Source organism: Ranitomeya imitator, chromosome 7 (assembly GCF_032444005.1).
Source record: "Ranitomeya imitator isolate aRanImi1 chromosome 7, aRanImi1.pri, whole genome shotgun sequence".
Taxonomy (NCBI): Eukaryota; Metazoa; Chordata; class Amphibia; order Anura; family Dendrobatidae; genus Ranitomeya; species Ranitomeya imitator.
Window position 1 is genome coordinate 202,307,310 of NC_091288.1, and position 27,960 is coordinate 202,335,269.

A 27,960-nucleotide genomic window follows, 5' to 3' on the forward strand; every position below is an offset into this window, starting at 1 on the left:
AATGGGGACAGAGCCAATAATGTCTGTAAGCGCAGTAGAATTAATGGCGCATGCGCCCGCGCACTATGTCCCGGAAGTATTTTGCTGTGTTCTGGGAAAAGTGCGTGGGCGCATGCGCAGTAATGCTTTTCGGCTTTGCCCGCAGTTGGGCAAAGCATACTGCGCATGCGCGAGCGAAGATTGCATTGCGCACGCGTGAACTATGGAGGACAAGTACTCTAATTTTCGAACATATTGCGGACAACAGGGACGGATGGGGTGAAGAAATGTAGATGAAACGCCGCCCATCGGACCGGAAAAAAAGGCATTTACATATCCTGCCAATTTGAGGTGACAGATTACCTTTAAAGAAAAACAGGTCTGTGAGATCCAAAATTCTTGCTGGTTGGTCGGTGATCAAATACTTCATGTGATAGAATGCTAATTATGTAAAAATCATACAATGTGATTTTCTGTTTTTTTATTTTTTTTTTAGTCTGTCTCTCACAGGTGAAATGTACCTGCGATAAAAACTACAGACCTCTTCATTCTTTGTAGGTGGGAAAATTTGCAAAATCGGCAGAGAATCAAATACTTATTTTCCCCACTAACATTCTATCTGTTGTCCCAGCCCCTGATGACGCCTCTTTTGCAGTGAAACATGTTGGGGGAGCTTGTGCTGTGCTAACAATTTTTTCTATGTTGCCAATAGAGTTGACACCTGTGTTGCCACCATCAGACAATCTTGACTTACGATGAATGATTTAGGCAGTGTAGCGACATAAATGTACAAATAAATATCTAAATACTCCACTTAAATTTTAATAAAATGTTTTAGGGCTCGTTAGTGGGAGTTCTTTTGAGAATTTCCTAATTTGTTTGGATTCTATATTTATATATCCCTCCCGAGTCCCTTTATATAGTCCCATGTGTACTTCAGTATTTAGACAGCATCATTTCCATCAAGAGTTTCCTTATTTCTCTTGGCTCAACTCCAGACAAGTGTCTAATTATCTCCTGCGCACTATGTAAGTGCACCCGCCCTATTTCTACCCACCAGTATTACAAGGCCTGGCTCCATCACACAAAGATGAAAAATAAAATGAGGTATTAATTCATATTTTAGCTAAAATGCACAAGTTCACAACCTGCGTCACAGGTCCACATCGTCTTTCAAGTCTCTTCAGTAAAAAGCAATTCACTGGAATGGACATTTACCCTTTCACGTACATGTGGAGGGGGCTCAGGAGCCGAGTTCCTTCCAGATACTACATAAAGGCCATCTGTCTAGCAGCTGACTGTTTAGATGTCACCGTCGACCACTGACAGTAGCATTTACATGACGTCACAGCCTTTGTGTGCCCGTTGGCTCCCTACACAGCATCAATGGGTAACCGACATGAGATGATCGCAGGTTCAAGACCCCTACGGAAACTAAAAAAAAAAAAAACATTTTCAAAAAAAAATATATATATACTACAAAAATTTAGTTTTAGCCCAAGATTTTACGTTTTCACACTGGGAAATGGATAAAAATTGCACCAAAATGTGTCACGCAATTTCTGCTGAACGTATAAATACCCCTTATGCGGCTGTACAGTACTGCTTAGGCTGGTTTCACATTTGCGTTGGGCAGAGCTGCGTAGTTCCTCCGCTAAGCCCCGCCCACTGCCACACCTCTTCCATTCAGCTCCGCCTACGTCGGCATGCGTCCTGGGTACCTATCTTTAACATTGGGTACACAGGCCATGCGAATGTATGCAGATGCCTCCGCCTGCGTCGTTTTGAACCGTCGAATGCAACATGTTGCATTTTGTTGCGGTCGGCGCAGCGTCAAAACGACGCAGGCAGAGGCATCCGCATAGGTTTGCATGCCCTGTATACCCAATGTTAAAGATAGGTACGCAGGACGCATGCTGACGTAGGCGGAGCTGAATGGAAGAGGTGCGGCAGTGGGTGGGGCTTAACGGAGGAAGTACGCAGCTCTGCCCAACGCAAATGTGAAACCAGCTTTACCGTACAGTGAGGCTCGAGAGAGACGGAGCGCTATTTGCAAACTCCATATAAAGAGCCCCTAAGTGCTAGAAGAGCAGAATCCCTCATCAAGTGACCCCATTTTGAAACTTATACCCCTTTGGAAATATATCTGCAGGTGTAGTGACAATTTTGAGCAGAGTGTCCGCTGTGATGTACGCTGAACACCCGGCGGCCGTCACATGCTCACAGCTTCTGTGCGCGGGCGATCACCCCGACATATATATACCTCATCGGTCGGGAAGTACTTTCCAACCATGATGTGAATATACTGCAAATGTCGGGAAGGGGTTACCTTAACTCGCCCCACAAAAAAACAAATTGATACACGTGCATGGTCCCAATTCCTCGGCATGTGAGCAGTTACGTGCATGTCCAGAGAATAAAGATGAAATGAAGTGGCACTCACCCGATCTTGCTGAATGAAAAGTGTCCTTTATTCAGAGTGCATACTCACAGACATCTAAAGGAGAGGCGGCTTGGTAGAAGGAAGGGTGCGAGGGGAGGCAAGAGGACGACGGCCATTTCGCGCCTGCGCGCTTCAACGGGTCCAGGTGCGTGAATTAAGAACGTCACGTCCTATATAGAGGACTAAACATCTTGGTGTGAACAGGTGATACCATTAAAAACATCTTTAGATACAAACACCAAATTATGCTATTAAGCACAGACATAGACGCTTATTATATATATCATACATAGTGATAATACAAAGAATATAATTCTTACAGAAAAATGGACATGTCCAATTTGTCATTCAGTCCTATTGCGCCCTGCGCATTCGTTTCAATAATCCACCTCGCTTCACGCTGTAGCAGTGCAATCCCACGATCTCCTCCATTCTGGGGATTTTTTACAATTTCTAAGCCTGCAAACCGCAAAACGTTCGGGTCTGCATTATGCATATCGCGCATATGCTTAATAAAACGAGGACAGCCCTTCCCAGAGGAAACCGAACTGTAATGTTCCCTAAACCTGTGGTAAAGTGGGCGGATAGTTTTACCAATATAAAAAGAATGGCATGGACACATAATTAAGTAAACCACGTACTGTGATTTACAAGTTATTAATTGACGGACTGTGTGATAAATGGGGCCGATATGAATAGGGTTATCAAGTAATCTAAATCGACAATAGCTACAGTTTCCACATTTGTGATTGCCTGTAGGTTGTAATTCCCTCAACCAATTTTGATTTTCATTGATTGACAGGCGATTTTTCACAATAAGATCTCCCAAATTTTTTGTTCGTCTATAAGCGAAGATTGGATGATTTTTTGTCAAGGAAGAAAGTTCCCGATCAGACTGCAAAATGTGCCAATTTTTTTGTATAGCCGCATAAATTACCTTATTCATCGGGCTATGCATAAATGTAAATACAAATTTATTATCATCTCTAGGAGAACTTTTTATTTTTACGACATTTAAGCAAATCTTCTTGTGCTAATTTTCTGACCCTATTTTCTGCTGAAGACAGAATCTTAAGGGGATAATTTCTTTCCAAAAAATTAGTTTTAAGTTCAGCTATTTGTTTATCGAAAACTTCCTCATTATTAATAATTTTCCTATATCTAACCATCTGGCTATAGGGTATGCTGTTTTTTGTGTGGAAAGGATGAGCACTATTAAAATGCAATAAACTATTTGTCGCTGTCGATTTTTTATGTACCGATGTATTAATTTTACCCTCGGCTACCTCAATCTTGACATCTAAAAATTCAAGAGACACGCCCCCAAATACAGAAGTAAATTGCATATTATCATCATTATTGTTATTAAGATATGAAACGAAATTTTCGAAATCCTGTTTTGAACTATCCCACACAATAAAGACATCGTCTGCAAACCTATAATAGGCACGTATAAACCGTAAAAATGGGTTACCAATAGAGGTTATATATCGCTCCTCAAATACTGCTAAAAAAAGATTCGCAAAAACACATGCGACCGGTGTACCCATTGCGGTTCCGGTTCGTTGTAGGAACCATTTATTAATAAACCTAAATGCATTGTGTGATAATACAAAGTCCAGGCTTTCAGTGATAAAATCAATGAAGTCCTGGTCTTTATTGCAATTCTGTAATATCAGTCGTATTGCCTCGATGCCTTTATTGTGGGGGATCCGTGTATATAAATTCACGATATCGATTGAGACTAATGAAAAAGTGGGCTGCCAATCCAGAGCACGTAAAGCTAGTAAAAACGAATGCGCAGGGCGCAATAGGACTGAATGACAAATTGGACATGTCCATTTTTCTGTAAGAATTATATTCTTTGTATTATCACTATGTATGATATATATAATAAGCGTCTATGTCTGTGCTTAATAGCATAATTTGGTGTTTGTATCTAAAGATGTTTTTAATGGTATCACCTGTTCACACCAAGATGTTTAGTCCTCTATATAGGACGTGACGTTCTTAATTCACGCACCTGGACCCGTTGAAGCGCGCAGGCGCGAAACGGCCGTCGTCCTCTTGCCTCCCCTCGCACCCTTCCTTCTACCAAGCCGCCTCTCCTTTAGATGTCTGTGAGTATGCACTCTGAATAAAGGACACTTTTCATTCAGCAAGATCGGGTGAGTGCCACTTCATTTCATCTTTATTCTCTGGATCTTCATTGCTTTTTTGTTGAGCACCACCCGCCTGCTATTGATTACTGCGCGCCGCAGTGATTCTGAATTGAGTCTCCATTTTTTCAGCGCTGTTTAAAGTTCATTTAGGCGAACTCCACGTTACATTATAGTTGTGGAGGAAAACACTTGGTGCCATTCTATCTTCATTTTTACAATTTCGTTCAAGTCTGGTTGCTTTTGGAATTGAGCACAGGTGTAACATATAAAGCCTATATTCAGCGCAATGAATATAAGTCAAGAAGATAATATGGACTCGGACCCAGGCGCTGCATTGGAGGACGGTTTACAGGCTGGTAGAGAAGGTGCGGGGGAGTTCTTTATGGATTGCAACCATAAAGATGAATTGTTGCTTATAAGCACAAAGACGCTGGAAACAAAGATTTATTCCTTAGCTGAGAGGGAAATCAGATTATATTGGACTATCCAATCTTTAAAATCATATACAGAATGTGGACGTGTCCCGAGGGGACTGCGGGTTTACAAGGAAATATCACAATTTAGCGGTGATGATTCATTCCAGAAGGCTTGGGAAGAGATTCACTTACAATGTTCACGTAATTTACTGGCATTAGTGATTACACAAAATGAGAAAGAATATGCCGTATTATGTGAGCAATTGGAGAATGCTAAACAAGAATTGAGTTCACGCGTCACAGAAATTCAAAATATGACCTTTTTAAAAAAATTAAATAAAAAACTGGTTTTAATACAGATTGAAACGAAACAAAAGAAAAAAGACAAATTTTTGAGAGACAAAAATGATTTTGCTATTGGGCAGATTTTTTCCTGGAACAAGTTCAGCAATAAAAAGAGAAATTTTCAGAGAAATCAATCCTTTAGGAAATTTAATAAGAGGAAAATGCAAAGAGACGGATGGGTAACGGACTCTGATTCTAGCGGGGTAGAAGAGTGTCCAGATAATCAGGGAGCCGCAGCTGTTTGTCTTCATAGTGATAGCCCTTTAGAAAAAAGACCCGACGTGGTGGACGAAAAAAGAAACCCACAAAAGAAACGCAAACAAGTATCTTGGAGGAAGTGACAACTAATGGTAATAAATTGCAAATAATTAATTTGTCTAAAAGAACTTTGACCCAGGAACAAGAGAAAGTATTATCGTTGGGCTTAAATTTCTGTATTCCAGAAGAATTTAATTTTACAGACTTCAAGATCGATCTGTTTAAGGCTACAAGAAAATTACATTTAAAAAAGTTTTTTTCAAATATTAAAGAGAAACAATCTACTTCTGATATTTCTACAGAAAGTCCTGCTTATATTGGGAGTTTAGGCTTTATGGCTTTTCCCCCTACTAATCAGAAAGACATAGAAGATGCATGGCTCCTTGCTAATCTGGATGAATCAACGGCCACAATATGTGATCTAAATATTACCACAGAGGTTACCCCCTGTGTGGAACCCTTTAAAGGGGGCACCAAATCAACATTTATGCCTCCCATCTCTCCTGGGAATGCTGTGGACTTGTTCCAGGATTTAGTGATAAGGGACGTGGAAGCTATTCTATATCGCCATCCCCATAAAAATTTGTCAAGAGAAGAGGAGAACGCTATTCATGAAATGCAGCAGTGGAATGACACAATATTCAGGAAAGCAGACAAGGGGGGCAATATAGTGGTGCTTGATAGAAGTTATTATGTGGAGGAGGCAATGTCCCAGTTGAATGATAGATGTACTTATACTCCGTTAGATTTTAATCCTATCTCAAAATTTAAAGAAAAACTGAGACAACATCTAAACAAATATGTAACAAAAGGCGTTTTATTGAAAAACAAAGCAGAGAAATTGCTCCCTGAGCACCCTACCATTCCTAATTGGTACAGTTTGCCAAAAATTCACAAACACGCCACTAAACCGCCTGGAAGACCCATAATATCGGGCATTGGTTCATTAACGGAGCCCCTGTCTAAATTCCTGGATTGGTTGCTCAAACCCCTGCTGCATAAAGTTCCCTCTTTCGTTAAGGATTCTGGGGATTTTTTACTAGCTTTACGTGCTCTGGATTGGCAGCCCACTTTTTCATTAGTCTCAATCGATATCGTGAATTTATATACACGGATCCCCCACAATAAAGGCATCGAGGCAATACGACTGATATTACAGAATTGCAATAAAGACCAGGACTTCATTGATTTTATCACTGAAAGCCTGGACTTTGTATTATCACACAATGCATTTAGGTTTATTAATAAATGGTTCCTACAACGAACCGGAACCGCAATGGGTACACCGGTCGCATGTGTTTTTGCGAATCTTTTTTTAGCAGTATTTGAGGAGCGATATATAACCTCTATTGGTAACCCATTTTTACGGTTTATACGTGCCTATTATAGGTTTGCAGACGATGTCTTTATTGTGTGGGATAGTTCAAAACAGGATTTCGAAAATTTCGTTTCATATCTTAATAACAATAATGATGATAATATGCAATTTACTTCTGTATTTGGGGGCGTGTCTCTTGAATTTTTAGATGTCAAGATTGAGGTAGCCGAGGGTAAAATTAATACATCGGTACATAAAAAATCGACAGCGACAAATAGTTTATTGCATTTTAATAGTGCTCATCCTTTCCACACAAAAAACAGCATACCCTATAGCCAGATGGTTAGATATAGGAAAATTATTAATAATGAGGAAGTTTTCGATAAACAAATAGCTGAACTTAAAACTAATTTTTTGGAAAGAAATTATCCCCTTAAGATTCTGTCTTCAGAGGAAAATAGGGTCAGAAAATTAGCACAAGAAGATTTGCTTAAATGTCGTAAAAATAAAAAAATAAAAAGTTCTCCTAGAGATGATAATAAATTTGTATTTACATTTATGCATAGCCCGATGAATAAGGTAATTTATGCGGCTATACAAAAAAATTGGCACATTTTGCAGTCTGATCGGGAACTTTCTTCCTTGACAAAAAATCATCCAATCTTCGCTTATAGACGAACAAAAAATTTGGGAGATCTTATTGTGAAAAATCGCCTGTCAATCAATGAAAATCCAAATTGGTTGAGGGAATTACAACCTACAGGCAATCACAAATGTGGAAACTGTAGCTATTGTCGATTTAGATTACTTGATAACCCTATTCATATCGGCCCCATTTATCACACAGTCCGTCAATTAATAACTTGTAAATCACAGTACGTGGTTTACTTAATTATGTGTCCATGCCATTCTTTTTATATTGGTAAAACTATCCGCCCACTTTACCACAGGTTTAGGGAACATTACAGTTCGGTTTCCTCTGGGAAGGGCTGTCCTCGTTTTATTAAGCATATGCGCGATATGCATAATGCAGACCCGAACGTTTTGCGGTTTGCAGGCTTAGAAATTGTAAAAAATCCCCAGAATGGAGGAGATCGTGGGATTGCACTGCTACAGCGTGAAGCGAGGTGGATTATTGAAACGAATGCGCAGGGCGCAATAGGACTGAATGACAAATTGGACATGTCCATTTTTCTGTAAGAATTATACAGGTCCTTCTCAAAAAATTAGCATATAGTGTTAAATTTCATTATTTACCATAATGTAATGATTACAATTAAACTTTCATATATTATAGATTCATTATCCACCAACTGAAATTTGTCAGGTCTTTTATTGTTTTAATACTGATGATTTTGGCATACAACTCCTGATAACCCAAAAAACCTGTCTCAAAAAATTAGCATATCAAGAAAAGGTTCTCTAAACGACCTATTACCCTAATCTTCTGAATCAACTAATTAACTCTAAACACATGCAAACGATACCTGAGGCTTTTATAAACTCCCTGCCTGGTTCATTACTCAAAACCCCCATCATGGGTAAGACTAGCGACCTGACAGATGTCAAGAAGGCCATCATTGACACCCTCAAGCAAGAGGGTAAGACCCAGAAAGAAATTTCTCAACAAATAGGCTGTTCCCAGAGTGCTGTATCAAGGCACCTCAATGGTAAGTCTGTTGGAAGGAAACAATGTGGCAGAAAACGCTGTACAACGAGAAGAGGAGACCGGACCCTGAGGAAGATTGTGGAGAAGGACCGATTCCAGACCTTGGGGAACCTGAGGAAGCAGTGGACTGAGTCTGGTGTGGAAACATCCAGAGCCACCGTGCACAGGCGTGTGCAGGAAATGGGATACAGGTGCCGCATTCCCCAGGTAAAGCCACTTTTGAACCATAAACAGCGGCAGAGGCGCCTGACCTGGGCTACAGAGAAGCAGCACTGGACTGTTGCTAAGTGGTCCCAAGTACTTTTTTCTGATGAAAGCAAATTTTGCATGTCATTCGGAAATCAAGGTGCCAGAGTCTGGAGGAAGACTGGGGAGAAGGAAATGCCAAAATGCCTGAAGTCCAGTGTCAAGTACCCACAGTCAGTGATGGTGTGGGGTGCCTTGTCAGCTGCTGGTGTTGGTCCACTGTGTTTCATCAAGGGCAGGGTCAATGCAGCTAGCTATCAGGAGATTTTGGAGCACTTCATGCTTCCATCGGCTGCTCACAGTGCCAAAACCACTGGTAAATGGTTTACTGACCATGGTATTACTGTGCTCAATTGGCCGGCCAACTCTCCTGACCTGAACCCCATAGAGAATCTGTGGGATATTGTGAAGAGAAAGTTGAGAGACGCAAGACCCAACACTCTGGATGAGCTTAAGGCCGCTATTGAAGCATCCTGGGCCTCCATAACATCTCAGCAGTGTCACAGGCTGATTGCCTCCATGCCACGCCGCATTGAAGCAGTCATTTCTGCCAAAGGATTCCCGACCAAGTATTGAGTGCATAACTGAACATTATTATTTGATGGTTTTTTTGTTTGTTATTAAAAAACACTTTTATTTGATTGGATGGGTGAAATATGCTAATTTTTTGAGACAGGTTTTTTGGGTTATCAGGAGTTGTATGCCAAAATCATCAGTATTTAAACAATAAAAGACCTGACAAATTTCAGTTGGTGGATAATGAATCTATAATATATGAAAGTTTAATTGTAATCATTACATTATGGTAAATAATGAAATTTAACACTATATGCTAATTTTTTGAGAAGGACCTGTATTCTTTGTATTATCACTATGTATGATATATATAATAAGCGTCTATGTCTGTGCTTAATAGCATAGTTTGGTGTTTGTATCTAAAGATGTTTTTAATGGTATCACCTGTTCACACCAAGATGTTTAGTCCTCTATATAGGACGTGACGTTCTTAATTCACGCACCTGGACCCGTTGAAGCGCGCAGGCGCGAAACGGCCGTCGTCCTCTTGCCTCCCCTCGCACCCTTCCTTCTACCAAGCCGCCTCTCCTTTAGATGTCTGTGAGTATGCACTCTGAATAAAGGACACTTTTCATTCAGCAAGATCGGGTGAGTGCCACTTCATTTCATCTTTATTCTCTGGATCTTCATTGCTTTTTTGTTGAGCACCACCCGCCTGCTATTGATTACTGCGCGCCGCAGTGATTCTGAATTGAGTCTCCATTTTTTCAGCGCTGTTTAAAGTTCATTTAGGCGAACTCCACGTTACATTATAGTTGTGGAGGAAAACACTTGGTGCCATTCTATCTTCATTTTTACAATTTCGTTCAAGTTACGTACATGTATTCGATTTGCAATCCTGCAGCCGCGTGCCGCCTTGTCTCCTCCAGCTTCCTTCCATTCACTTCTATTAAGAGAAACCACATGCAGGTACAGTGGCCGCAGTTTTGTTCCAAGCCTGGACATTACCTTTAAAAGAGCAAGGGCACGGTGGGCAGGCATAAGACCAGCAAGTATTGTGCATAGGTTCTAATACCTAGACCCTGTAAGTCGCCATTGGGGAGCATGTAAAGAGTGAACTAGGACAAGGTTGTTTTTTTTTTTTGCAATTAGTGGATGTCTCAGCACCCAAATCAAAGCTTATGGCACCAGAATTTAAAAAAAAAAAAAAAGTCACACTAAACCATTGAGGTATGTGTGTATATATATATATATATATATATATATATATATATATATATATATATTGCTAAGATCGTAGCAGCCGCCTCCGACCAGAATTCCAGCAGGTGATACATAATTTAGTGCTGCCCCCTGGTGACTACACCCTGCAGATACTCTGCTCGGCTTCACACAGGATCACTTCTACCTCGAGTGTTCCTGAATTAAGTTTTATTCTTTCCATTCTGGAAGCAGAGTAGTACAGAGCATGAAGCATCTATAGACCTGACACTAGAGAGGAAAAACCTGTTCTTAGTTCAGCGGACATGAGTAATGTGTCCATAAACTGCCCTGAATCCTGGGTTCTGGTAATTGATACAGTTTTTGAATGTGCTAATACTGTTCAGCTTTCTGCCAGCATCATAGGTGCTGTTATGCGCTGTAACAAATTTGTGAAAAATGTGAATTATTTTATTTAAGTGAACCAACGCAAGAAACAGAAGTGAGCCAACGTTTTGGCCACGTAGGACCTTTATCAAGGTATGTCTGTACAGGATGTGGTCATGGAGTCCTGTGCAATGCAGATCTTTGTTGTGCTATCTTGCCAGAAACTCTTCTTGAATGTGCTCGTACTGTTCAGCTTTCTGCCAGGATCATAGATACTGTTATGCGCTTTAACAAGCCAGCCACTCTTTTTGAGTGTGCGATTACTGTTCAGCTTTCTGCCAGCATTATAGGTGCTGGGACTTCCTTTCACTACTTCTCTTTCCAACATTTTGCAATCTTTTTCCAATTGCCTGCCTTGAACTGAACGCCCACTTCTGTTATGCCTGCATGCAGTTTGACAGAGACAAAGAAACTCTCCCGCTTCATCTAGAGACCTGTCCCCAATTCCCATAATTCATTGCAGCTAGAGATGGATTACACTGGACCACACTCCGTTGACAGCACGTTAGAAGAGAAATCTGGAATAAAGTACCTTTACAGTATCACAAATCGTTGTGCAAAAATTTAACTACTTTGCATTTTCACATATGCTACGGCCAGTTCCGCTAAAGTGGAGAGGAGCTGGGAGGGACAGGACGTAACATCGCCCAACCAACAAGGTCATTAAAAGTTGTGGAGTACTTTACTACAGAAGTGGGTGCACAGCAGTGACAAAATCCACCTAATTTATTAAGATTGGCGTACAAAATGCCATTGTTTAGTCAAATCAGGCCCCTAGTGTCCAGAGCTTTAAAGTGATTTTTTCCCCAAGCACAAGACAATATAACGTTACAACCAATTCTGCTTATCGCTGTCAAATTGTCTGAACATACAGAGACCATTCAGTAGCGGTCCAAAATCACATATTTTAGGTCATTTTGACTTAAAAATTTTCCTTTAGCCAATCCAGTAATTTTATACCGTTCGCTCAAGTGTCCAGCAGATGGCGGCAGTTCTCCCGTGTGCCAGTCGTTACCCTGGCATTAATCGATATCATCTAACAGTGAGATCAGACATGAAGACTCCACAACATAAATTGTCCGTTTATTCCACAGCTTTTCTTTTTTTTTTCAGTTTACAGATATGGAACAGACATAAAATAAAAATGGAATACTACAAAAACAATAAAACATTAAATGTAAAAATGTCAACTGTACAAGTTCTACCTTCAATTATATTCTCCATATGAAGGTTGGGACAAACAATGCAACTGGGAACATTAAACAGCTCGTGGCTACACCACATTACACCCCGGCGGGAACATTGGGGGGATCCCTGTAAGTCACTGCTGCGTCATCACGTTTATCCTTAAAAATATTTTATTACATTAAGGTCTTTCGATCCTTTATTAGGGCAAAATGACTGAAAGATGAAACCATGACCACCAGGTAAGGTCAGACATGCATTATATCCGCTGATACAGTATGACCTGAACATGGCATCACATAAAGCTGCTTCATCAATAAATGTAAAGAGGGTCTTTTATAGATTCAGCAGATGAGCCCCCAGATAGGGTCCAAAAACCTGGTTATCCAGAGCTCTACATGCAGGACTGCCAAAGACTGGAAACATCTACAAGTATATCCTTATGGCAAGGATGAGTTTTGTTTTCCTAACACACTGCTCAAAATTCCTGATTAAAAAAAAGAAATACCGTATTACAAAAAAAAAAAAAAAATCCTGGAGCCACCACTAGAGGGAGCTTAGCGCATAATGTTCCTATTGAACTCAATGTATAGACATGAACAGGAACGGCTCCCTCTAGTGGTGGCTGTAAATGGTAACAATTTTATAGTTCGACTATGCAGAAAAAAAATAAAAGTAAGTAACACGAGTTGCGTACTTAAAGGGATCCTGTCACCTGAATTTGGCGGGACCGGTTTTCGGTCATATGGGCGGAGTTTTCAGGTGTTTGATTCACCCTTTCCTTACCCGCTGGCTGCATGCTGGCCGCAATATTGGATTGAAGTTCATTCCATTTCCTATGTAGTACACGCCTGCGCAAGGCAAGATTGCCTTGCGCAGGCGTGTACTACGGAGGACATAGAATGAACTTCAATCCAATATTGCAGCCAGCATGCAGCCAGCGGGTAAGGAAAGGGTGAATCAAACACCCGAAAACTCCGCCCATATGACCGAAAACCGGTCCCGCCAAATTCAGGTGACAGGATCCCTTTAATTGTCCTTTTCTATAACGGTATAAGTTTCTAACGGACTGCAATGCTTTTGCAGTGTCCGGTGGCTTGTGAAGAGAGAGGTGGAAGGGTATATAACTACTACCTGAACAAAGTCATAACCCATCCAGTATAAGGCGGCCCCCCGATTACACAGGGTGTTCCTGTTGGGACACAGGCTCTTGAAGAACAATACAACCTTCTAATAACGATCTACGGTATACCCCAATTAGGCTCCTGCACCTATGGCTGATATTGGAAAGTCAAATGAGAGGGGAAAGTTTTAATTAAAGGCATTAAAATATTAAATGATAAACTCGGGCTGCTGTTAGTTCTTTCAATATGGCGACGCTCTGCAACATCAAGTCCTTCATCACCATATTTTACAAGATTGCCACTACGGTCCGGCTACAGCCGTGGCGTCCCGTATAACAGTCCTTGATGTGGCTGTGCCGTCAATAATCATGGTCTGCTTCTTTGTGTGTGTGGTGGATAGGGCGTTGTGAGAGGGAAGACGAGGTTTCACCGTGATGAATTGGAGCTGGAGCGGCTGCGGTGACGGCGGCGTGCAGGGGACCGAGAGCGTCGCCGGACAGGGGAGCGTCGGCGAGGGGAACGGGACCTGCGGACGGAACAGAGTGTTACCTGCTACTCCATACACTTCACATTGAAAACAAAAAAATACAAAATCTAAAAGGGGCTAATGTAGAAAAGGGGGTGTGTGCGCTGTAGAAAAGGGGGTGTATGTAGAAAAGAGGGTGTATGCGCTGTTTGGGGGAGGAGGGGTAACATGCAACCCTCTCTATCTGTGTAGAAGGAGTTTTGGTGACTTCAGCAAAGATTTGACGTTGGCTGCCAAACACAATAGGACAGAACGGTCATCCTTCATGGGGGTCCGTCCAGGGAGGGGTTCTTTAAGGGAACTCTACAGGCAAGTGTGACACAGTGCTAAGCCTAACGCAAGGCCTGAAGGAGCAGGACATGAGGATTCTCATTTAGTGTCATGTCCCACCCTAAAGACCCCGGCCATAGACACAACAATGTGGCTTTAGCCAGGAGTGTTCCATTAAAGGAAAATGCCAGTGTGGGGTAAAGCCCATGTTACTTGGCCCATGTTGTACAGTAGTTAGAAGAGAGCAGGTAACTAGTCCTATCACACAAAACATGAGAGGTACAGGACAGGTAGGCGCAAGCAGCTGAGAGATCAGTGGTTAGGCAAAGCTGAAAGCCGGTATTGGCGTGTGAGAAAATAGCCGCATGTCAGTAGAGCGACTCACAGTCATGGACCCCCAGACAGGAGAGTGGAGGTAACACAAGGCTTGTACAAAGACAGAATATGTACTACCTCCTCCTCATACGCGGGGGAGAGCGACGCCACATAGGGGGAGGGGGCAACATCCGACGCGGAGGGCTGAATCTTCGAGGCACCATCCGCATGGGTCGTGGGGTAAGCACTGCAGAAGCCGTGATCTCCTGGCCGTCAATCTGTCCTGAAAGTGACAAAATAAGTTCAGTCAATCCCTGGTTTACTTTGTCCACTGAGAAGAAAAAGGTGTACCCGCACTGCTGCCTACACGATCACCTATCTGCGTGCTGTAGAATGCTGTACCAGTACCTTTACCTCCTACTCAATTGCATGGGCACTAGGGGTGCATAACCGAAAGAGTGTATGACATCCAAAAAAGAAGAAAAAAAAGTAGTCAGCACTCACCAAGCCCGTTGCTGTAAAAGTCTTTATTAGGACATGGACAGGGAGAACATGATGGTCCAGGGATGACAGATGTTTCGCGCTACATGCGCTTCCACAGATCCCGATGATCGTGGGATCTGTGGAAGCGCATGTAGCGCGAAACAGCTGTCATCCCTGGACCATCATGTTCTCCCTGTCCATGTCCTAATAAAGACTTTTACAGCAACGGGCTTGGTGAGTGCTGACTACTTTTTTTTTCTTCTTTTTTCAATCCCTGGTTTACACCTGGTAGTATCATCATGAACACAAGGCACAAACACCATCATGTTGGCAGCTTTCGAATGTTGCCGCTTACCTACACACCGTCAGGTCTTCCTCGGACAGAGCCTTAGCTTTGCCATGTATAAGCAACTGGGAAGGGCCCAGATATGTATAAGCAACTGGGAAGGGCCCATACATGTATAAGCAGCTGGGAAGGGCCCATACATGTATAAGCAGCTGGGAAGGGCCCAGATATGTATAAGCAACTGGGAAGGGCCCATATATGTACAAGCAGCTGGGAAGGGCCCATATATGTATATGCAGCAAGTCCTGAGCCATCAAAGTGAGGCTCGAGACCATATGGCAGCAGGGCGACCTGTGGACTCATCCCAGCGCCTGCAGCTGACACTTATGACCTGGCTGGGGTGATATTATAGGTCCATGTTGTATGCATTACATGGCCTCTAGCAGTGATGCACAGAAAGCCACAAGTGCGGCCATAATAAGACAATGCTATGGTTAATGCCTATAATATACAATGTATGGAGAAAAGTATGTGCCCCCTCCACATTACACCTATAGGAGCTTTCCTGACCTCCCGTTCTACTTCCATAGACATTAGTATGGAGTCGGTGATGACGTGTTAAGATTTCCCTTCACTGCAACTAAGTGGCCGAGGCTGACCTCTAAACCCAGACCCCTCCATCAGACACCAGAGAAGAGTGATCGATCACTGCACAGAACACGTCTCCTCCAGAATCCAGTGGTAATGGGACAGGGCCGGAAGTTATACATTGGGGGCAATGGGACTGAATGAAAATCCTGAATTCAGTGATTAAGATGAGAGTCCAGTACTTTAATCCTTTTAGTGCAAATACATCAAATATATAGATATTTCATCAACCACATCCCCCATTACCTCCATCCATGTGTTTCAAAGCTTTGTCAGCTTCATCTGAACCCTCAAATTCCACGTATGCATAGCCCTTGTTGAGATGTGGGTGTAAGTGGTTTATGGGCATGTCGATCATCTTAATCTTCCCGTACGTGGAAAAGATCTCCAGTATGTGGTCCTAGGTGAACAAAATGCACAATATTAGACGTTTAATTCATGGCGTGATGCCTGTTGGCATTGAAGCAACATTAGCCAAATTTGCTATAAAGCTTCGCCCGATAACTAGAGGAGTCTGCTGATGTGCCGTCCATTGCAGGCCTGCCATGTATCCTGTGCCAATCCTACTACTCAGAATAGGACACATGGCCGGCACAAGCTGAACCTCAGTATTCACTATTCCAAAGCAGTAAATCTATCCTGCACCTCTCCGCACCACCCTGTGGAAAAGCCAACAACCTGGAACAAGCAGCGAATGAGCAGCTTCTACCCCAACAGTCCGTGTAAGCTCTCAGGACGGGCCCTGCTTCATCCATCACTCCTCCGTGTATTTCCCATGGGCTTAGCAATAAACAGATGGGCTGTGTCACCATGTGGCGGCACAAACTGCTGCTGTCCAAGCAGAGATTCAGACCGCGCATTCGAGAGGGATCAGACAAAAGGAGACGATTGTGAGAAACGCCAAAATCTGAGCCAACCTTGGTAACGTTCCTGGTCAGCCTCCCAATGTGCACTTTGGTGGGTTTTGGACTCGGACTTCTCCTCTTTCTCTCTTTTTCATCACGTTTCGGCTGTTTTGATCTGTTACCAGAAAAATTAAAAAATTACAAATGTAGGTTCTCCTTAAAATAACGGCTGATTTTTTTTACACCAATGCGTTCATGACAACACTTCTTGTTGTGGCAGCTCAATCTTGTCACAGTGAAGTGTAAGGTAATCTAAATCCATGCAATGACCGAACAGGGTAGAAAACCAAAGTTTATGCCAGAAGGCCTTAACTTGCCCTATTCGATGGTCCCCATGACAACACTTCCTGTTTTGCAACTGTGAGTCAAATTTAATTTCTGCATCAAAATCTACAAACCATCCAGTATAACTAGTAGTTGGATTATGACTTGGCATTTGATATACACAGGGTGTATAGAAAGCCGAGCATCCTTTATAAGATAGGGGTCTGCTCAGATGCAGACTGTCCTAGATGTGGAGCAGAGGATGCAGTAAATTGGGCTCATATTGGAAAAGCATGTTAGCTCTAACACAAAAGGCGCTTGGAGTGCAACTTTAGACAGACCCACAGGTGTGTGTGCTGGGATATCTGGAGGAGTCAACGGACTTTGAAGCTCCGCTGGCCATTGGGTTATTGCAAACATTATACCAGGATCGCAAACACATGGGTTAGATGTCCAACCTCCGCCGGTCAATGCAATAATAAACAGGATCAATGATAACATTTGGATGGAAAAGGGGGTTTATAGAAAAAGAAAAGCAATAATAAAATTTGAAAATATATGGAGACCATGGTTAAATACACCAGGCCTACCATCTAGAGCGCTGGTGTGGGATAGGATATGGCAGCTAGGGGATCCAGGATAGAGGGCTACAATATTCCCGGGTATTGGATATAGGGGTAGTTAATGGAATAGCACATAGAAGCGAATACTGTGTCAAGCAAGTTAGGGTACATTGGATGTAAGGCACTATGAATAGTTTGGTCTGCTGTGTTATTCGAGGGAGGGGTGTTGGGTTTTGCTCTCATTTATAAATATCATCAATAAAACAGTTACAGATGGATATATGGAGAGTTGTTGATACATTTAAATGCATAACAGTAATGTAAAGGCTTAATCTGTAATTATGAACAAGTCATTATTCGATGGCATATTGGTAACAATGTTATGTATGCTTTCTTATCAATAAAAATGATCTGAGTAAAAAGAAAAATCCACAGAAAAAAGGGAGCAGAACCAAACAGTAGTCGCCTCATCTTACTTGGAGCGGGAGCGCCGTCTATTATCGTGGCGACGCCGGGAAGGACTCGGTGAACCGGAGGAGCTGCTGGAGCTGGAGCTTCGGGATGAACTGGAGCTGCCGGACCGACTGGACGCGGATGAAGAGCTTGATCCGGAGCTTGATCCGGAGCTGGAGCCAGAGGACGAGCTGGATGATGAACTCGACCGGGAACGACTAAAGGAAGGGAGCAGAGGAAGACAGTCAGCCGACGACCGCAACGCTGAAGCATCAGAGCATCCAACATATTGAGACGAGCTGTACCTGCTGCTACTGCTGCCGCTGGACGCGCTACGCCTCTTCCTAGTTTTGTCCCGGCCGCGGTCCTTTTCTCCTGCCTCTTTGTTGGGCGCCTTCTCCTTTGTTCGCTCTTTCGCCCGGTCCTCAGACCGTTCTTTACGTTTGCTAGGAGAGGGAGCCCTGGAAACCAAGCAAAAAAATAGTATGTGACTAGGTCCGAGCTCCTGATTACTCCACATTCATCACATTAATATACACTTGTCCACGAGCAGCGAAATGTGAGACCGGCTCGACTGTACCCAATCCCATAATTTGCTTTTAGGGAGATCAGTGTCTACAAGAAGACTTTGGCGCCACTTATCAAAGAAGCCATAAGTATTGATGCACACAAACCCCAATACTATATGGAGGTGGTCGGAAATGCACCCCTCATATTCCGCTAAATGCGCCCCTCAAATCCCACTCACATCTGACTGGAGCGGGTAATATCTGTTAGGTGGACGTCATAAGCCTAAAAAAGCCCTTTAACCCCATCACGACCTTTACGTACATGTTCCGCACACCGGTGCCTGTCACTTGACTGTGGGGCACCAATGATTACCATGACAGCAGGGGATCTGTAGAAGACCCCCCTGCCCTTCATTGAAAATCTATGAATGCCGGCCCGTGGTCAGCGTTCATAGGAAATCATGATTTATTCTACAGATAGCAGGGCTGCAACTGTGCTACGTATAGTGCAGATCATCGGATGATCACAGCTTCAAGTCTCCTAAGAAGACTATTGAAGGAAGTAAAAAGTGTAAAAAAAATGTTTTTGCCCCCATGCAAAATTTAAAAAAAAAACACATTTTGTATCGCAGCGTTCAAAAATGTCTGATCAAAATATAAAGTAAAATTGCTCCAATCAGTAAACAGCATAACAAGAAGGAAAATCAGAACACCAGAATTACGTTTTTTGTGACACTGCAAACCAGTGGTCGCCTCTCCTGAGGATCGGGGCTCCCCATTACTACCAGTGGTCGCCTCTCCTGCGGATCGGGGCTCCCCATTCCTACCAGCGGTCGCCTCTCCTGCGGATCGGGGCTCCCCATTACTACCAGTGATCGCCTCTCCTGAGGATCGGGGCTCCCCATTACTACCAGTGATCGCCTCTCCTGAGGATCGGGGCTCCCCATTACTACCAGTGATCTCCTCTCCTGAGGATCGGGGCTCCCCATTACTACCAGTGATCTCCTCTCCTGAGGATCGGGGCTCCCCATTACTACCAGTGATCTCCTCTCCTGAGGATCGGGGCTCCCCATTACTACCAGTGATCTCCTCTCCTGAGGATCGGGGCTCCCCATTACTACCAGTGATCTCCTCTCCTGAGGATCGGGGCTCCCCATTACTACCAGTGATCTCCTCTCCTGAGGATCGGGGCTCCCCATTACTACCAGTGATCTCCTCTCCTGAGGATCGGGGCTCCCCATTACTACCAGTGATCTCCTCTCCTGAGGATCGGGGCTCCCCATTACTACCAGTGATCTCCTCTCCTGAGGATCGGGGCTCCCCATTACTACCAGTGATCCCCTCTCCTCAGGATCGGGGCTCCCCATTACTACCAGTGATCTCTCCTGAGGATTGGGGCTCCCCCATTACTACCAGTGATCTCCTCTCCTGAGGATCGGGGCTCCCAATTACTACCAGTGATCTCCTCTCCTGAGGATCAAGGCTCCCCATTCCTACCAGTGCTCTCGTGTCCTGAGGATCGGGGCTCCCCATTACTACCAGTGATGATCTCTCCTGAGGATCGTGGCTCCCCATTACTACCAGTGATCTCCTCTCCTGAGGATCGGGGCTCCCCATTACTACCAGTGATCTCCTCTCCTGAGGATCGGGGCTCCCCATTACTACCAGTGATCTGCTCTCCTGAGGATCGGGGCTCCCCATTACTACCAGCGATCTCCTCTCCTGAGGATCGGGGCACTCCATTGCTACCAGTAATCTCCTCTCCTCAAGATCGAGGCTATCCATTACTACCAGTGATCTCCTCTCCTGAGGATCGGGGCTCCCCATTACTACCAGTAATCTCCTCTCCTGAGGATCGGGGCTCCCCATTACTACCAGTGATCTCCTCTCCTGAGGATCGGGGCTCCCCATTACTACCAGCGGTCGCCTCTCCTGAGGATCGGGGCTCCCCATTACTACCAGTGATCTCCTCTCCTGAGGATCGGGGCTCCCCATTGCTACCAGTGATCTCCTCTCCTGAGGATCGGGGCTCCCCATTACTACCAGTGATCTCCTCTCCTGAGGATCGGGGTTCCCCATTACTACCAGTGGTCCCCTGTCATGAGGATCGGGGCTCCCCATTACTACCAGTGATCTCCTCTCCTCAGGATTGGGGCTCTCCATTACTACCAGTGATCTCCTCTCCTCAGGATTGGGGCTCCCCATTACTACCAGTGATCTCCTCTCCTCAGGATCGGGGCTCCCCATTACTACCAGTGGTCTCCTGTCATGAGGATCGGGGCTCCCCATTACTACCAATGATCTCCTCTCCTGAGGATCGGGGCTCCCCATTACTACCAGTGATCTCCTCTCCTGAGGATCGGGGCTCCCCATTACTACCAGTGATCTCCTCTCCTGAGGATCGGGGCTCCCCATTACTACCAGTGATCTCCTCTCCTCAGGATCAAGGTTCCCCATTACTACCAGTGGTCTCCTGTCATGAGGATCGGGGTTCCCCATTACTACCAGTGATCTCCTCTCCTCAGGATTGGGGCTCCCCATTACTACCAGTGATCTCCTCTCCTCAGGATCGGGGCTCCCCATTACTACCAGTGGTCTCCTGTCATGAGGATCGGGGCTCCCCATTACTACCAGTGATCTCCTCTCCTGAGGATCGGGGCTCCCCATTACTACCAGTGATGATCTCTCCTCAGGATCGGGGTTCCCCATTACTACCAGTGGTCTCCTGTCATGAGGATCGGGGCTCCCCATTACTACCAGTGATCTCCTCTCCTCAGGATCGGGACTCCCCATTACTACCAGTGATCTCTCCTGAGGATTGGGGCTCCCCCATTACTACCAGTGATCTCCTCTCCTGAGGATCGGGGCTCCCCATTACTACCAGTGATCTCCTCTCCTGAGGATCGGGGCTCCCCATTACTACCAGTGATCTCCTCTCCTCAGGATTGGGGCTCTCCATTACTACCAGTGATCTCCTCTCCTCAGGATTGGGGCTCCCCATTACTACCAGTGATCTCCTCTCCTCAGGATCGGGGCTCCCCATTACTACCAGTGGTCTCCTGTCATGAGGATCGGGGCTCCCCATTACTACCAATGATCTCCTCTCCTGAGGATCGGGGCTCCCCATTACTACCAGTGATCTCCTCTCCTGAGGATCGGGGCTCCCCATTACTACCAGTGATCTCCTCTCCTGAGGATCGGGGCTCCCCATTACTACCAGTGATCTCCTCTCCTCAGGATCAAGGTTCCCCATTACTACCAGTGGTCTCCTGTCATGAGGATCGGGGTTCCCCATTACTACCAGTGATCTCCTCTCCTCAGGATTGGGGCTCCCCATTACTACCAGTGATCTCCTCTCCTCAGGATCGGGGCTCCCCATTACTACCAGTGGTCTCCTGTCATGAGGATCGGGGCTCCCCATTACTACCAGTGATCTCCTCTCCTGAGGATCGGGGCTCCCCATTACTACCAGTGATGATCTCTCCTCAGGATCGGGGTTCCCCATTACTACCAGTGGTCTCCTGTCATGAGGATCGGGGCTCCCCATTACTACCAGTGATCTCCTCTCCTCAGGATCGGGACTCCCCATTACTACCAGTGATCTCTCCTGAGGATTGGGGCTCCCCCATTACTACCAGTGATCTCCTCTCCTGAGGATCGGGGCTCCCCATTACTACCAGTGATCTCTCCTGAGGATCAGGGCTCCCCCATTACTACCAGTGATCTCCTCTCCTGAGGATCGGGACTCCCCATTACTACCAGTGATCTCTCCTGAGGATCGGGGCTCCCCATTACTACCAGTGATCTCCTCTCCTGAGGATCGGGGCTCCCCATTACTACCAGTGATGATCTCTCCTGAGGATCGGGGCTCCCCATTACTACCAGTGATCTCCTCTCCTCAGGATCGGGGTTCCCCATTACTACCAGTGGTCTCCTGTCATGAGGATCGGGGCTCCCCATTACTACCAGTGATCTCCTCTCCTCAGGATCGGGGCTCCCCATTACTACCAGTGATCTCTCCTGAGGATTGGGGCTCCCCCATTACTACCAGTGATCTCCTCTCCTGAGGATCGGGGCTCCCCATTACTACCAGTGATCTCTCCTGAGGATTGGGGCTCCCCCATTACTACCAGTGATCTCCTCTCCTGAGGATCGGGGCTCCCCATTACTACCAGTGATCTCTCCTGAGGATTGGGGCTCCCCCATTACTACCAGTGATCTCCTCTCCTCAGGATCGGGGCTCCCCATTACTACCAGTGATCTCTCCTGAGGATTGGGGCTCCCCCATTACTACCAGTGATCTCCTCTCCTGAGGATCGGGGCTCCCCATTACTACCAGTGATCTCCTCTCCTGAGGATCGGGGCTCCCCATTACTACCAGTGATCTCTCCTGAGGATCGGGGCTCCCCATTACTACCAGTGATCTCCTCTCCTGAGGATCAGGGCTCCCCATTACTACCAGTGATCTCCTCTCCTGAGGATCAGGGCTCCCCCATTACTACCAGTGATCTCCTCTCCTCAGGATCGGGGTTCCCCATTACTACCAGTGGTCTCCTCTCCTGAGGATCGGGGCTCCCCATTACTACCAGTGATCTCCTCTCCTGAGGATCGGGGCTCCCCATTACTACCAGTGATCTCCTCTCCTGAGGATCGGGGCTCCCCATTACTACCAGTGATCCCCTCTCCTGAGGATCGGGGCTCCCCATTACTACCAGTGATCCCCTCTCCTCAGGATCGGGGCTCCCCATTACTACCAGTGATCTCTCCTGAGGATTGGGGCTCCCCCATTACTACCAGTGATCTCCTCTCCTGAGGATCGGGGCTCCCAATTACTACCAGTGATCTCCTCTCCTGAGGATCAAGGCTCCCCATTCCTACCAGTGCTCTCGTGTCCTGAGGATCGGGGCTCCCCATTACTACCAGTGATGATCTCTCCTGAGGATCGGGGCTCCCCATTACTACCAGTGATCTCCTCTCCTCAGGATCGGTGCTCCCCATTACTACCAGTGATCTCCTCTCCTGAGGATCGGGGCTCCCCATTACTACCAGTGATCTCCTCTCCTCAGGATCGGGACTCCCCATTACTACCAGTGATCTCTCCTGAGGATTGGGGCTCCCCCATTACTACCAGTGATCTCCTCTCCTGAGGATCGGGGCTCCCCATTACTACCAGTGATCTCTCCTGAGGATTGGGGCTCCCCCATTACTACAAGTGATCTCCTCTCCTGAGGATCAGGGCTCCCCATTACTACCAGTGATCTCCTCTCCTGAGGATCGGGGCTCCCCATTACTACCAGTGATCTCCTCTCCTGAGGATCGGGGCTCCCCATTACTACCAGTGATCTCCTCTCCTGAGGATCGGGGCTCCCCATTACTACCAGTGATCTCCTCTCCTGAGGATCGGGGCTCCCCATTACTACCAGTGATCTCCTCTCCTGAGGATCGGGGCTCCCCATTACTACCAGTGATCTCCTCTCCTGAGGATCGGGGCTCCCCATTACTACCAGTGATCTCCTCTCCTGAGGATCGGGGCTCCCCATTACTACCAGTGATCTCCTCTCCTGAGGATCGGGGCTCCCCATTACTACCAGTGATCTCCTCTCCTGAGGATCGGGGCTCCCCATTACTACCAGTGATCTCCTCTCCTGAGGATCGGGGCTCCCCATTACTACCAGTGATCCCCTCTCCTGAGGATCGGGGCTCCCCATTACTACCAGTGATCCCCTCTCCTCAGGATCGGGGCTCCCCATTACTACCAGTGATCTCTCCTGAGGATTGGGGCTCCCCCATTACTACCAGTGATCTCCTCTCCTGAGGATCGGGGCTCCCAATTACTACCAGTGATCTCCTCTCCTGAGGATCAAGGCTCCCCATTCCTACCAGTGCTCTCGTGTCCTGAGGATCGGGGCTCCCCATTACTACCAGTGATGATCTCTCCTGAGGATCGTGGCTCCCCATTACTACCAGTGATCTCCTCTCCTGAGGATCGGGGCTCCCCATTACTACCAGTGATCTCCTCTCCTGAGGATCGGGGCTCCCCATTACTACCAGTGATCTGCTCTCCTGAGGATCGGGGCTCCCCATTACTACCAGCGATCTCCTCTCCTGAGGATCGGGGCACTCCATTGCTACCAGTAATCTCCTCTCCTCAAGATCGAGGCTATCCATTACTACCAGTGATCTCCTCTCCTGAGGATCGGGGCTCCCCATTACTACCAGTAATCTCCTCTCCTGAGGATCGGGGCTCCCCATTACTACCAGTGATCTCCTCTCCTGAGGATCGGGGCTCCCCATTACTACCAGCGGTCGCCTCTCCTGAGGATCGGGGCTCCCCATTACTACCAGTGATCTCCTCTCCTGAGGATCGGGGCTCCCCATTGCTACCAGTGATCTCCTCTCCTGAGGATCGGGGCTCCCCATTACTACCAGTGATCTCCTCTCCTGAGGATCGGGGTTCCCCATTACTACCAGTGGTCCCCTGTCATGAGGATCGGGGCTCCCCATTACTACCAGTGATCTCCTCTCCTCAGGATTGGGGCTCTCCATTACTACCAGTGATCTCCTCTCCTCAGGATTGGGGCTCCCCATTACTACCAGTGATCTCCTCTCCTCAGGATCGGGGCTCCCCATTACTACCAGTGGTCTCCTGTCATGAGGATCGGGGCTCCCCATTACTACCAATGATCTCCTCTCCTGAGGATCGGGGCTCCCCATTACTACCAGTGATCTCCTCTCCTGAGGATCGGGGCTCCCCATTACTACCAGTGATGATCTCTCCTCAGGATCGGGGTTCCCCATTACTACCAGTGGTCTCCTGTCATGAGGATCGGGGCTCCCCATTACTACCAGTGATCTCCTCTCCTCAGGATCGGGACTCCCCATTACTACCAGTGATCTCTCCTGAGGATTGGGGCTCCCCCATTACTACCAGTGATCTCCTCTCCTGAGGATCGGGGCTCCCCATTACTACCAGTGATCTCTCCTGAGGATCAGGGCTCCCCCATTACTACCAGTGATCTCCTCTCCTGAGGATCGGGACTCCCCATTACTACCAGTGATCTCTCCTGAGGATCGGGGCTCCCCATTACTACCAGTGATCTCTCCTGAGGATCGGGGCTCCCCATTACTACCAGTGATCTCCTCTCCTGAGGATCGGGGCTCCCCATTACTACCAGTGATGATCTCTCCTGAGGATCGGGGCTCCCCATTACTACCAGTGATCTCCTCTCCTCAGGATCGGGGTTCCCCATTACTACCAGTGGTCTCCTGTCATGAGGATCGGGGCTCCCCATTACTACCAGTGATCTCCTCTCCTCAGGATCGGGGCTCCCCATTACTACCAGTGATCTCTCCTGAGGATTGGGGCTCCCCCATTACTACCAGTGATCTCCTCTCCTGAGGATCGGGGCTCCCCATTACTACCAGTGATCTCCTCTCCTGAGGATCGGGGCTCCCCATTACTACCAGTGATCTCTCCTGAGGATTGGGGCTCCCCCATTACTACCAGTGATCTCCTCTCCTCAGGATCGGGGCTCCCCATTACTACCAGTGATCTCTCCTGAGGATTGGGGCTCCCCCATTACTACCAGTGATCTCCTCTCCTGAGGATCGGGGCTCCCCATTACTACCAGTGATCTCTCCTGAGGATCGGGGCTCCCCATTACTACCAGTGATCTCCTCTCCTGAGGATCGGGGCTCCCCATTACTACCAGTGATCTCCTCTCCTGAGGATCGGGACTCTCCATTACTACCAGTGATCTCCTCTCCTGAGGATCAGGGCTCCCCATTACTACCAGTGATCTCCTCTCCTGAGGATCAGGGCTCCCCATTACTACCAGTGATCTCCTCTCCTGAGGATCAGGGCTCCCCATTACTACCAGTGATCTCCTCTCCTGAGGATCAGGGCTCCCCCATTACTACCAGTGATCTCCTCTCCTCAGGATCGGGGTTCCCCATTACTACCAGTGATCTCCTCTCCTCAGGATCGGGGTTCCCCATTACTACCAGTGGTCTCCTGTCATGAGGATCGGGGCTCCCCATTACTACCAGTGATCTCCTCTCCTCAGGATCGGGGCTCCCCATTACTACCAGTGATCTCCTCTCCTGAGGATCGGGGCTCCCCATTACTACCAGTGATCTCCTCTCCTCAGGATCGGGACTCCCCATTACTACCAGTGATCTCTCCTGAGGATTGGGGCTCCCCCATTACTACCAGTGATCTCCTCTCCTGAGGATCGGGGCTCCCCCATTACTACCAGTGATCTCTCCTGAGGATTGGGGCTCCCCCATTACTACCAGTGATCTCCTCTCCTGAGGATCGGGGCTCCCCATTACTACCAGTGATCTCTCCTGAGGATCGGGGCTCCCCATTACTACCAGTGATCTCCTCTCCTGAGGATTGGGGCTCCCCCATTACTACCAGTGATCTCCTCTCCTGAGGATCGGGGCTCCCCATTACTACCAGTGATCTCTCCTGAGGATCAGGGCTCCCCCATTACTACCAGTGATCTCCTCTCCTGAGGATCGGGACTCTCCATTACTACCAGTGATCTCTCCTGAGGATCAGGGCTCCCCCATTACTACCAGTGATCTCCTCTCCTGAGGATCGGGGCTCCCCATTACTACCAGTGATCTCTCCTGAGGATCAGGGCTCCCCCATTACTACCAGTGATCTCCTCTCCTGAGGATCGGGACTCTCCATTACTACCAGTGATCTCTCCTGAGGATCAGGGCTCCCCCATTACTACCAATGATAATCTCTTCTCTGGAAAGAGAATCCTCACATATCCCTTTAACGAGCACCCAGGCTTACAGGGTCGGTCCTGGGGGTGGATGGTGGTCACTCAGCCTCATTTCTTACAGTTCACACCATATTAGTCATTTCTAAGATATCTGCTGTCAGTGACAACGCCCATTTCACAAACTCTCTTCGGCCTGCAGAGCTGAGGGTTTGTTACAATGTATTAGTGTGGAGCGCTACGGCAGGTCACATACAGTAAAAATGGCGGCAAACATGTCTATAAAGGGAGGTCTCAGCGCCACATAACACGTCCTGGAGGAGGATGACGAGGGGCGAATGCTGCACTGGGAGCCGCCATCTTGCCTCCACTATACAAGGCCTCCCGCAGCCATAGGAGCAGCTCGTACACACAATCCACCATCCGGCGGTAATACCGGGCCATAACCGAGGCCTCCGGCCCGCAGAGCCCGGATCATGTCCTCCCGGGGTGACGGCAGCGCCCGCGCCGCAGGATGGAGGCGGATGGGGAAGGCGACACTTACATTTTCGCGGCCTTTCTCTGCTTCTCCCTCTTCAGCTCTGATAAGCCGTCGCGCTGTTTGTGACGCGGCGCCGCCATCCTACAGACTGAAAGTGTCCGGGCGCTCAGAAGATGACGTCACGACCTTAGCGTGGAAAGGGGGCGTGTCC

The 27,960-nt window shown here is 46.8% G+C and overlaps 1 protein-coding gene across 1 annotated transcript; it reads right to left on the reverse strand.

Moving 5' to 3' along the window:
• Nucleotides 1-12,065: 12,065 nt before the first annotated feature.
• Nucleotides 12,066-27,959, reverse strand: RNPS1 (RNA binding protein with serine rich domain 1). Its single transcript, XM_069734406.1, has 7 exons — nt 27,813-27,959; nt 18,327-18,482; nt 18,045-18,239; nt 16,754-16,856; nt 16,083-16,236; nt 14,558-14,702; nt 12,066-13,834 (listed from the first exon to the last, which is right to left on the reverse strand). The coding sequence occupies exons 1-7, from the start codon at nt 27,887-27,889 to the stop codon at nt 13,735-13,737; spliced, it is 930 nt and encodes a 309-aa protein (XP_069590507.1). The 5' UTR covers nt 27,890-27,959; the 3' UTR covers nt 12,066-13,734.
• Nucleotide 27,960: the final 1 nt, after the last annotated feature.